Source organism: Haliaeetus leucocephalus, unplaced genomic scaffold (assembly GCF_000737465.1).
Source record: "Haliaeetus leucocephalus isolate CR32 unplaced genomic scaffold, Haliaeetus_leucocephalus-4.0 Scaffold763, whole genome shotgun sequence".
NCBI lineage: Eukaryota > Metazoa > Chordata > Aves > Accipitriformes > Accipitridae > Haliaeetus > Haliaeetus leucocephalus.
Genome location: NW_010973199.1, coordinates 4,099,965 through 4,113,260, shown reverse-complemented (window position 1 = coordinate 4,113,260; position 13,296 = coordinate 4,099,965). Strand labels below are relative to the sequence as shown.

The window sequence follows — 13,296 nt, the reverse complement described above, 5'->3', positions numbered from 1 at the left end:
CAGTTGCCATAGAATTATCTAGAGTAATAAGATGTCCTTATCACACCATCTTCCTGCTTCACTTCACGGTATATCATAGCACAGTTGCTCTTATTCCAAGAATGTGAAAATGGTCATGGAAAATTTAAAATAATTCCCATTAGGGTGAAAAAAGTAAAGTTTTCTCATCTGTTAGCTGAGAAATATGACAGGCTAGGGAGGTAGATGGGATGTTGGGGAACATGGAAAATGAAGTAGCTCAAATTTCAGATCAAGACAGGAAAAATAAAGGATACAGGTATTATTAATTAGCAAGGACCTTTTCAAAACAGTGACAACTTTGCACGTATGTTTTCTTGCCTTCATAACTCTGGTAGATAAGCCTACCAAAGAAATGAGGATGCTAGTAGTAATAGTGTAAAAGAGATACTCAGACAAATAGTCCTTTGATAAATGCTCATTAATTCTAACTGAGGGAATAACGTCAGATCCTGGTGGAAAAAAGAGAACAGAAACTATTTAAAGAAATTGTGCAAAAACAAAACAGGGGACTAATATGGCTCTACGTCATCTCAGATTGTCCACGTAGTTTTAAAGTTCTTCTTCCACCCTGAACGAACTGCTAAATTTAAAGACATTTGCTTGTGATAAGATACAACAATTTAAGGATAATTTTAGCAGTAGCTACAGTTACACTTCCACTGTCATCATGGATTAATTACATTTTCGTGTTATATTGCAATGCCTGGGTTATTGTTTAAGGACAGTTATACTATGCAGCATGGCATACCAGGATGTTAGTGACACAAGCAACCAAACCTCAGCCTGACAGTCCCAATTCAGATGCAAATAGTTCAGTATGTCACTACTGCCATTTTCTTTCTTCTGCCTCGTGACAAAAGAACATAATTATCAAAGTGTTAAGTGACCCCAGCTCTCATGGAAGGAGTCAGTGAGTGCTGAGTGTGCTCAGGACAGAGCAGGGTCAGATTAAAAAACAAACGAAGAAAATAGAAAGGACGTCTAATAGCTGACCACCTAGAGCACCGCTCAGACAGCAGCACCACCACCGGTTTGCTCCAGGTTAGCCAAGACATTGGGCGGTGAAGTGAAGCGAAGCGAAGTACAGCTCACGTTCAGGGCTCTGAAGAGGCAGCACAGATGCAGCAGGAGCACTGCTGTGGTCTCACAGCACCCCATCACCTTCCAGACCCACCCAAGTCCCCCCTTGCCCCACTGCTTAAGGGTACCACGACTTCAGAGCCATCGCTGTCTTCTGCAAGACACGACAGCCGTGTCGGTGCGGAAAGGGGCTGCCGGGCCAGGCGAAGGGGACAGCCAGCAAGGGCTGGGCAGTGGGTGACACTGGGAGCTGGGGCGCCCGCCTAGGGAAAAGGCTGGCTCTGAGCGACCGACCCCGACTTCGGCTTTGGTTTTAAATCGTGCAAGTTTTGGTATCTTCACTATGCATAGCAGGATATTCCACAGCTGTAGACAGGCTTTTTTGATATCATGCATATCTTCCCCACTTTTTTTAAACAGTAACTATTAATTTCACCTTGTACGTGCTCCTGAAAGAAAACAGCAGAAACAGGGAAAAGGCCCACGGGACTGCTAAGGTTACAACTTGCATAGGGACGTTACCTGTTAAGGTTGGACCTGAATAGGGAGCACTTTTAGACACCACTAAGTTTAATTAAGAAATAGAAATAACAAACCACCAAAATTTCTCAGAAAGTTTATAATCCTGTTAGACTGTTTAAGTTATATGATAGGCAAATATTGAAGATTTCATTACACCTGCTGTGTACACTGGCAGTGAGTGAAGTTGTAAATGCTACATTATACACATTATTTGATTCGAAAGTGACTAAGTCAATTTTTGAGATGACTTGGATGAAAGAACAAGACAAATTATATAGGGACAGAAACAGGGACAATCTCAGTATATAATTACAGTTGCTAAAAACACTTATTTTCTAGAAAACAAACCATACTTTCTCAAGAAAGAGAACTACCATTTTTCATCATCAGATCATACAATGTAACCATTTTTTATTCTTCCATAGCTTTTTCTTTTTTGCCTAATGGAATTCCAAATGAAATTTTTCAGGACTCGGGAGGACTAATGTGCTCTCAATAACATCAATGTATTCTTATGCACGTTCACTCCCTGGTAGCCACTTAATTTGGTTTCATTAGACTACCAAATAAAATTTCACAATTGTAATAAATGTAATAATAGACACAGGTTCATGAAACACTAATTCATTCTGTGAGAAACGCTAATTCATTCATTCTCTTTTCATATAATTTTGAGCTCCCATTCTTCATTTTTTTATTCATCGTTGTCCAATGACATCTGAATTTGACTAATGTATTATACTAATAAGATGGGGAAGGAAAATAAAGGGCTACAACAGAAACTATTTGTTACTAGTTCCACATCCAGACACAAACACCTAATTTGTTTGTTAAATGCTGCAGAAAACTGTGATTTCAATCACCTTGTTACTGCTATTTGTACCAGATACTTGTTTTATTTGCATTTTAGGATTTTTCCTGGCCCTTATTCAGTAAAAGCATTAGAACTAGTATTAACTGTCAGCACATACCTCAATATCCTGAAGTGGTTGTACGGTCTATAGATTTGCTTTCCCTACTAGGAGCTGGTTATGTCACTTAAGGGTTTAATACTCCATAAAGTGTAACATGAAGAAGAGCCAAACTCAGTTTTTACCTCCTCCTGGCAGCAGGACGAAGTCCTGCATTTGAATCAAATCACCAAAGCATTTGAATCTACATCCATAATTCCAGAACCATTTTTTTTTTTCTGAAGGAACAGGAGACATTGTTGGCTATTGAAAGGTTTTTATCTGAACATCTATGGTAAAGCTACTTCAATCTAATTAATGGAATAATATTACTGTACCAGGAAACTGAACTGGTACTCTTTCTTTAAAAACTATATTCAATACAGCTATCTATATTTTTAAAATTAAGCACAAACTCCACTGTTTTGCTGGTCAAAACTTAAGCTTTCAGCACTAGTTCTTTGTGCAAAAGGTACTATCTAGTTGTCCATTCTTTTTAATCAGGTCATAGCAGTAAGAGAAGGTTTCCAATGATTAAAAGAGGCAAATATTATGCCCATCCTATTTTTTTTTTTAATGGCAATTTAACTGCATATTTGGTCACACTTTGACTGGGAGAGTGGACCAGGTATCTCCAGAGGGCCATTTTAACCTAAATTATTTTATGGCTTTATGCCTTGCATCATACTGAACACAGCAAAGAAAGGTCCAAGACACAATGTTTCTCCAAGACCCTGCAGAATATTAAACTTGGGAGCGGCACACAGCCTCCTAAGTAATTCACTTATCCACTGACAGCTAAGAGAGGCAGCTTCCCACTAGGCTTGCCAGCTACCTAAGCAGTAGCAATTAGTCAGACAGTCCACTAATAAAGCACACTGGCTGCAAATCAGCACACACACGACTCCAGAGTAGATGTAGAATATATCATTTCTTGCCTAGATGTGAAACTCCATAGGGTAGCTTGGGATATGAAAATAAGGAGAAATATTAAATATCTAAGGACATGCTCAATCAACCACAAGATTCAAAAGCAGCTGGCTTCCATTTTTGTAGAATTTACCAAGGGCAATGATGGTGATTTTATAAATTACTGCAATTACTTTTTTTTTTTAAGGTTATTACTGAGTTACTACCCATTAGTGTTTAGGACTATTTACAAAACAGGGTACCAGCTCTGTCCTTTGTGAGCCCTCAGCTTGTGAGCTCCAGCTCTACTTCCTTTATGCTGCCTCAAGATGTATATTCATGGCACAGAAAGTCAACTGAGAGTTTCTTCAACAGAAAAGGATTTTCAATAATTACAGAGTGAATGGCACTTAGCCCCATCTCTGTATTTTCCACCAGCAGATGAGTGGGAAGGATGGAGCAGAACTTTGGCAGGTAATAGCTTGTGTATGGTCCCTCACAGATATTAGGGACAGAGTTACCTCATGGTTCCTCTTACTTAGTTCATGAGTGAGGCAACCTGAGGATCAAGCAACCAAAACATGTTTCTTGAGTCTTCTTTCTTCCTGTGTGTTAGTATTTCTGGAAGAAAAGAAATTTGGCCCACAATATACATTCATCTTCCAGAATGCTCAATAGGAACTATCTATATTCAGAATTCCTTATTCCACAGAAAGTAGATCAGCTAAATGTCACTATTCCATCAGTCCTATGGCTATACTTTCAAATACCCATCCTTAAAACTGCAGACCATGGCCTCCTACCACTTTACTGGAGGCAAGCACTACTACAGGAACGTACGCGGCACTACAGATGCAACTCCCCCAAACAGTGCTGAAACACGTCTCCTGACTTATTCAGCATGCACAAACACACAGAGAAGTCCAGCAGGAGAGCTCGGACACATCCAGATCAGATCCCTTCATATCACAACCAGAGCACTGCAACTGCTCCAGCTGGTCCCTCTCGTCACTCATTATAGCTGAGCCATAGCAGGAAGAATATAGCTGACACATTTCCTTTGATGTTGCCTGTTCTGGTTGGAAGATGAGACAGGACTATTCTCCTGCAAGCATGTATCTTATTCCATGTCTCCCCATTCTTGAGTTTTGCTGAACCTGATGTTCTAGACCGGCACCAGATAGCAATGACAACCTCAGGTCTGTTTCTACAGTATTTTTGGTCAGTGAATCTATGTAATGTCTGCACTGAAAATAATAATATATAAATTAAACCATAAACAATTAAAATCACCCACAAATCTAACTGAAAAGCCAGGTCCAGAAGAGGCAGAGAAATTAAATTTAGAATATGAAATGGAAGAAAAATGCAATTTAAAGTAGTACATGTGAATTAAGTAAGGCCTGCCCCTCCTTCATTCTGGCTGATTAGAAGCTTTTACAGAATATTCGAACTTTTTTGCTCTTTAAGGATGTTGTCTTCAGCCAAATGGAACAGTAATCCACAGTGCTCTGCATGTCTAGCCAAGGTGTCCTCCGAGTTGTCCTCTCCTGAGACCAATCAAGAAAAACATACTACTCCTAACACTTTCCCCTTTTCATATCTCCCTTTCCAATGCCCAATAATAAAAGGTTAAGCCAAAACAACTGAAAATGAGGTAATGATCTTCTTAAGTGTTGTTATAAGCAGCATACATTTACTGCTCCAAAACATGTGATCAAGTTAAAAAAAAGCATCAGTTAATTAAAAACCATAAACAATCTTCTCTAGTAATGTTAAAAAGAATTGCAGCAACTTTTAAGTGAAAGAGGGGAAAATCTGTTTTCATCAGTAAAGCACACAAAGAAATGCCTAACTATGAATATATTTTCACTTCTTTCTCTTCAGCAAAAGTTCTTAGGCAGGCACGTAACAGCTCTGTTGAATATGAATGGACTTAGACATGAACATAAGAGCATGAACATGAACATTAGTAGAGTCTGGAGAATATGAAATCTCTTCCTATTGCAGACAAAATAGACACAGGACTTGGCATTCTTGGTAAACATTTAACTATAATTTAGTTGGCTCACAGACTGCTTTTTCTCATTTTTTTGCCTGTAGATTCTTCATTGTGTAATTCAAATTGATAATGATTAATTGGCCAAAATCATCACTTTCAAAGAAAAAAAGAGAAGTCCAGCACAACTTAGTGATATACGTAGTCATCTTCTTGCTAAAGCATCAGCTGTGTGGCCAGGAGGAGGGAGCACAGTGGACTGGGAGAGAAAGACTTGTCAGTGGAGAGGAGGAGCCACCTGCGATGACTGACAAAGCAGGGCCTGGGCTCCTGGTTTAGGTGCCTCTGCTGACTCTAGGTACAATGCAGTATGTCACTCTAGTCCACTTAAGGTGGGTGTTCATCACACCAAAAGGGAAAACTGACAGGTAGCACTGGGTTTTGCTGAACAGGTGTTGGAGCCTAGGTATTTGGTTACTCCCATTGGAGAATTTAACTAGAAAAAGGAAGTTTTATTCTTCCTGAAAAGGACAGGATGGGAGAAGTGGGGGAAATAAAACGCTCCTCCTTTCTTTCATGTAATAGTGAAAGTAAACCATTTCCTCTGACAGAAGCTGAGACACCGTAACCAGCAGGAAAGAGGAAACTCATTAGCTTGGGAGGAGGAATAACTGGCTTGCAGTGCCTTCATTTTTCTTTTTTGATCCAAATACAACACATGGCCATTCTGAGAAGTTACTTGGCTCTTCAGTAAAACACAGATAGGCTGATTCTTAAAATACTACCCGAATCCCACAGTATTACAAAGGGAACTTAATACTACCTGCAATCTTGAATGATAATTTATACACATTTTATAAAACACAACTTCAAAGCTCTACATTTAGGGAAAAAAAAGCACAAAGAGGTGCCTACAACAGAACCAGCACCTTGGCAGACCCCTTCTCAAATGTGTGAGGTGGCTGAAAGGGGGATGAGGACCTTACAATGATGACACTGCTAGCCCTCACTTCTCCTGAGAAGCAGCAGAGCGACAGCTACTGCTGGCAAGTGCTTACAGCACACAGGAACCTCAGTGTTCACCAAATCATTTGAAAACCTCACTGATTAGTTTAGGAAGTTATGCATACTTTGCCACACACACCATGAACCTTAATACCAGAAGATGTGCAAGGGGGATAAGCTGATGTCTGAATTTCACTATATTTGCACATTTTTTGACAGTACAATCTAGGAATTTATTGCTACACCAAAACCTTCATTTAGGAAAGATCTACCACTGTACTCCTCCAACCAGAATCCATATTTATTATATATTAATTATAAATTCAATATTCAAAATACATGAATTTAAATATGTACAAGTGATTTTTACTGGATGGGGTTGCTAGAATAGACTGTAAGAAGACCACATCTAAGATTATAATAACTCTTAACTGAAAGCTATTTTTTTAAAAAAACCTAACCCTCAAAAGCATGGGAATAACACAAAGGAATTTGAGTAGCAGAAGACCAATTAGTTTGTATTCAAAGCTGAAATGACTTGCATAAGCACATCAGGAGAAACCCAGCATTATTATAGTAAACACAAAAGCTACCAAAGCCAAGGATTAAGAGGAGCTTTGTCAACTTTTAGGGGAATTAGCAGGAGAATAACAATCATAATATTCAACAGAGAAGTGCCGGAAGTCTGGCAGAGCACACACTATCAATTCCCTTTTTACAAGGAGTCACATGGAAAAGATGAGGGGCGATGGGTACAAGTTACTCCTGGGGAGATTCCGACTGGACATAAGAGGAAAATTTTTTCCCAGTGAGAACAATCAGCCATTGGAATGATCTCCTCAGGGAAGTGGCGGATTCCCCAACATTGGACTCTTTTAAGATTTAGCTGGACAGGGTGCTGGGCCATCTTGTCCAGACCATGCTTTTGCCAAGAAAGGTTGGACCAGATGATCCTTGAGGTCTCTTCCAACCTGGTATTGTATGATTCTATGAACTTTTGCAGTAGTGGATCTGAGTGCTTGCTAGGAGTGTTTAACTCCACCATAAAACTTGAAAAGACAATACTTGGCTAGAAATCATATTATCAAGCTTTGCATCTTGAACGTGTGTTTTTTGAAGTCTTTCACATTCACCCTTCCCTAACACAAGTTTAGCTAAAATAACGTTCTTCCTGAGCCTTTCTCTAATGTATATGAATGTGTCCTCACACAGAAATCTGGCCTGTAACTATGGTAATATTCCCACAGAACAGGGCACATCTGCTCTATTTTTTTTTATTACTATTTTAAGACAAGACCACCAAAGTGTTGGGGAGAAATCAAGAATAAATACATATTTTTTCAAACAGACAAAGAAATGGATGTACTTCTATTCTGGGTACTTATTAACCTTTTACTATTTTCCTGTAACATGGATATTTAATCTAATGACAATATTTGCAGTCAATGATTTTCAGAACCAATATACAATGAGTTAATCAAACCCATGCAAAAATATGATGGGCTGCCTCACTTTACAAAACCACAGTCTAAAATCAATTACCCAAAAGGTTCTTGACTGCTTATTAATTCAGAAGAGTCATTAGGTTGTTTAGGGTATTAAAGACCATTCATCCTATGACAGACCTTTGCCAAGTTGATTTTTTAAGTTATCAGGTTTAAGACTGCTACATTTTAATGCACTAGAAAGCGCAACTCACTAACAGTCCATGCTTGGCTCACTCTCAAGAAACAATAATTTCCAACTAAGGGATCATAAACACCATGCAATCCAAATACAGCTGCACAGAACACTAGCAAGGCCATGCAGAGCTGACATACAGTCAGAAGGTTATTGAAGAATACACACGTGGAGTCATACAAAGAAGTCATCCAGGTTGGTGTAGTAAAGCTAGGTATTTGTGGAAGATTAAGAGGCAAACTTGGAACTTTTGGAAGAGCTACATTAGGAAGACTGTTGGTGATGCTCCTGTGAAGAAATAAACAATGTAGGAATACAATAAAAAATAGAATATTTAGAGGACAATGGGGGAGAACACCTGATTAGACAGAAAGCTATAGGCAGGTGCTTTGTTCAAATCTTGTAGAAAGCACTTACTTCACAGGTTGCCATGACTCTTGTTCAAGACCTCTGTGAATGGACTGGGCAATTGATGATTCCATGAGATCGATGTAGCGGATGGCCATGGGAACAAAAATTTCTTGCAGGTGCTTGTGAAACTTTCCATTGCACAAAAACGCTTTAAAAACAAACAAAACACAAATAAAAAATGTCAGGCCTTTCCCTACTTTATTTTGCTATAGGAAAAAGTGTCTCTTAAAATGTTTTAGTACCCGAAAGCATTTTAAGAACAAGATCCAGCTTGTGTAGGAAATACAGTTCATAAAAGATAAATGAAGTGCTCCATGAGGACACTGCAGTACATTCTAAACTGTCACTGTAACGAAATCTAGGCACATACTGAAGTTCTTTGTTAAATAATAACACTTTTGCATCTTCTTAAAAATTAGTAATATACTTTGCTGAATCTAAGCCTCAGCAATTCTGTTTGATACTTAAACACCAAGACAGAACAAAAAACAAACCAAACAAATAGTATTTGAATGTCATTCAATTATTTTTATTCCCCTTACGCTAAGAAGAACAAAGGTTACAGTAAAACATTCCAGTCTCACTAGGCTATGTGCAAAAATATGGAGGTATACAGCATTTCCTCCAGATTCCTTAATGGAAAAAGGCAACATGTGACATATGAGTGTTTGGGGGAATAAGAACAGTTTACCCATCTGCTCTGTGTCCTTGGGAGCTGGCAAAGTCCTGGATCACTGCCTATAGCTACACAGGACATTCAACGAGCTCTTGAATAGAAAACACGTCCCGATATACCTATGCATGTCCGCATATAAAAATCTCAAAAGCCAGAGCTCACCACCACAATCCTGGCTTTTCCCATCCTGACATGTGCACAAGCCTCATCAAGAACCCCATGAAAAGAACCTCCCAGCCAGTCTGTGTTCATGTGAAACAGCCTCAGCAGCCAAGTTTGCCTGTCCTCTGCCCTCTCAACTGTCTTGCAAAATTTTAAAGGCTGCTAACTCTAGATTTCCCTTCTGGAAGTTTGCTAATTCTCTGGTGTGATTATCTCCAACTTTACAGCAATTGTATTTTTATAACTAATTAAAGGAAGTCCTGAAAACTAGTTGCCTAAAGCACTTAGGAAAGCTGACATACAACACACCTAGAGGTGTCCTCTTGCTTTTCGAAAGAATTGAGTTGACTGGTGAGCATATTATAAGCATGAATCATATTACTCAAGAAAAGTAAAGTAGCTATAAGCAGTAGAAAATTACCTGCTTCACAGATGGGATTTACTGCATGAAACACTGTATACACAATGCAAACTGAAGATGCTTAAAACCTGAAAATTAGTTTGCCACCACCACGGGCTGTCCCTGTATTCGTTGAAACATTCTCTTAGCAAATCCTAACTCTTAGCACACTAATGTCCCGTCCCACCAAGTGAGTATATCAGTTTCAAGTTTTGAATGTGTCTGTGTTCACCAATTAATCCAGCACTATTATTAGGACCTACAAGAATATTCCCATGTGTACGTGGAAAACATACAGGCAAGCTGAGACACAGAGAAGAATTTTTATGATTTTGGTAGCCCTTCTTTTCTCTCACCCGTATTCTGTTGTTTTAAATTCTCTTGTGGGTTTCTCTTCCCACCTATTCCTGCATCCAGGCTTCTCATTTGATTTGGATGGTTACCACAACCACATTTTGAGGAGATCTCCTCCTCTTCCTAAGAAGAAAAGGCTGGATCATAGGGCTCAAAACCCTGGAAACTGTCTCACAAAATTACAGTCCCTTTTGTTCCACTACTGGTACAACTCCATGTATAACATATAAAAATAATTTCTGTAACTTCCAGAAACTCCTCTGCCTTCCATTCCTGATTGATGTCCACCACAAACCAAACCTGGGAGAGATGGAGACTATGGGGAAAATGTGTCATCAAGTTTCAGTTCCCTATTGCTACTCGTATTGCAAGGAAGTGCCTTTAATGCTGAATGTCTGGACGCTAATATATTTTTTTTTCTTGAACACAATGATCTAAAAGCAAGGACTATTTTCTTGAAAACATCCTTGTAGAGTAATGGGAAATAATGTATCAATCACTTTTAACCAAGGAGACAATACTAATGTGATCAGCTCTCTCTGGTTTTGTTCACCTGCCTCTCACTAAGAACTTTGAAACTGCTAGCTAATTTCAACCATATTACACGCAGGGGCGGAGATATCAGATATATGGAGTTTCATGGAAACACGCAGTTATGTAGCAGGCAGAGATTATTAGGGTTTCCACTGAGAAAAAGGCAGCGGCATAGGCTCATCTCTTATTAAACACTTGAGAATCCACCCTTGAGAGCACCTATGAGTCCATTACAAACATGTTCCCTTATTTACACTGCTCATAGAACTACTTGTTAACTAGCTAGTTCTGGCATAATTATTTGTATATCAGGCACTCAAAACTGTGGGTTTTTTTCTATTTTTATATATCTTAAAACTGCAGCACCTGTGACCATCAATAATAGCAACTGAGAAAGATTTGGACATTAACACAAAGGTTTCACAGTAAATAGCTGATGAACATTACCTTTGAGAAGCAAAAGGTGGCTGGTATCAAGATACATATTAGGCTGATTTTTCAAGGCAACTTTGAGCTTAAGAACAACAACAAGAATACAACCGTGTCATTTAAGTCAATATTGCCGCTTTATAGTGAATCAGTCCAGGACTGACATTAATCAGGCAATCACAGTTACATGAAGGGATGAGCTTGTAGCTTATTGTTTTCTGAGCACACCGCAGAAATGCTCTGCTACAAGCCCTACTCTGGGAATTACAGTAATAAAGCCTCATGGGCAGGAGGGTGACTCTTGTTATTGCGAAGCCAGAATGAAATCTAAAGAAGTCACAGGCAATAAAAGCTGTTCAACTTAAAAAGCTGAATCATTTTCCTAACATCCTGACACCAGTCTTTGCAGGGAAGTGAAACTTTCCAAAATGATGCCAAGACTCTTAATAAGACTGCACCTCCACAGAGATCCCTCTGTCCATGGGCACACACGAGAGCACTGTCTTGGATCAACAACTCAGTGGACATTCTGTTTTCCCAGGGCTGAGGACATGGCAGCTCTGATTTACCCATCTAGAGATCTCTGTCAAGGATTACTGCAGGGCAGGGAAAGAACTCAGAGCACAGGGGTAAGTGATATAGCGGAGTATCATCAGCAGACTCATGGCACTCTGCCCTATGATTAGAACTGATCTTGCCAAAAGGTACCACCTGTGCATCAAAGCAGATGGGAAACAAGAGATCCTTGAGGAAATGCCACACTTCAAATCCCTCAACTACCACTTGTCTTCAAAGCTATGTAGCTTAATTCTCCATTGTCTTGTCAGTATAGACACCCCACACCCTCTTCATCATGAGCCATCTCGTATTCACACAAACAACAACAAAAAGAAAGCCTATGCCAGGGCAAGCTAATGCATAGACAATATTAATGGAAAATGGATTACAGGAATAGAAACAGATCCCCAGATGAAAAATTCTTGAAATACTCAAGTTGAAGATGAATGTTACTCAATTTTTACATATTAGGTAGCTGAAATATATTAAAATGACAAGAAAAGACCAGAAATGAAAAGGACAGTCTAATAATGCAGCACTGGAATGAGGTTTCTCCTCTACTAGTAGGAAAAGAATCTACTGTGCTTCTGTACAACAGAAGCTGTGGGGCTTGTTTTGTTTTTACTTATACAGGCACAGTTTAGGAGTTATGCTGGAGTCAATGTGTTACGCTGTCCTCAAGAGCTTCTGCAGAATCAAAGGAAAGGAAGAATAACACAGGTTAACATGAGTCTCTTTTCCACTGACAAAATTAGCACGCTGTCAGACAATCTATAATTATCCTGCTGTCCACAGGATTCTCGGGAAGGCAACACTTGGATTTTCTGGCATATTTTTAAATTCAAAGTAAACCCAGTAAATTTCAAGAAGGAAATTTCCTTGGGGCTCCATATTCTATTCATAGCAGTTGAAAATAACCCAATAACCCATAAAAAGAAAGTCTGTATTTCCATTCATTTCCTGTTTATATCACATTCCGCCTCCACAGAGCATTTATTAATCAGTTACTTAAATTGTGGTGAAAATTGCAAGTGTTTCAGCTTATATACAAACTGTTGTGTATTTTTACATAGAAGACATACTTTAAAAGTGAATTTTAGAGATGTACTAAGTGGAAGCAAGCTGAACATTTATTTCATCTTTACAAGACAGAGTGACACCAACAGCTTATTGCACAATTTTCTTGTGCCTAAAACTCCCATTCAGTCAAAAAGGTTATTGGATATTCTGGTAAGCAATAATGCAGCTTGAGTTAGCTCTCAGTATCAGTAACCAAAACATGTAGCTCTTACCTGAAAGCAGGTTAGGATTTCAAAGCAGCTCCTAATACCACTGAGCAAAAATTTTAAGTCCCTGAGCTAAGAAAAGATTTAATGAGAAGTATATACATTTAATGAGAAGTATAAGGTTTGATGAGAGGTTATCAGTGTGGGTATAAAGTTTGCACTGATTACCTTAAATCCAAATTGTTTTTTATTTCCACCCTGTAGTTTAAGATAGGGGCTATGATATTATACATGAATTCTAGTACAAAAGCGGTACACAGGCTGTAACAAAGCAGGAAGGTGATGCTGTCTTTGGTGGTGTTTGCCACTCTGCTACTAGT

General features: G+C 38.9%; 1 protein-coding gene across 1 annotated transcript in view; it reads right to left on the bottom strand.

The window, feature by feature from the left end:
* Window positions 1–13,296, bottom strand: part of CADPS2 (Ca++-dependent secretion activator 2) — a 271,004-nt gene that overhangs the window by 46,076 nt on the left and 211,632 nt on the right. The window contains exons 21-22 of the mRNA XM_010581326.1: window positions 8,584–8,725; window positions 8,335–8,454 (exon numbers count right to left, since the gene is read on the bottom strand). Of these exons, the coding sequence (XP_010579628.1) occupies window positions 8,335–8,454; window positions 8,584–8,725 (262 nt within the window). The remainder of the gene's footprint in view (window positions 1–8,334; window positions 8,455–8,583; window positions 8,726–13,296) is intronic.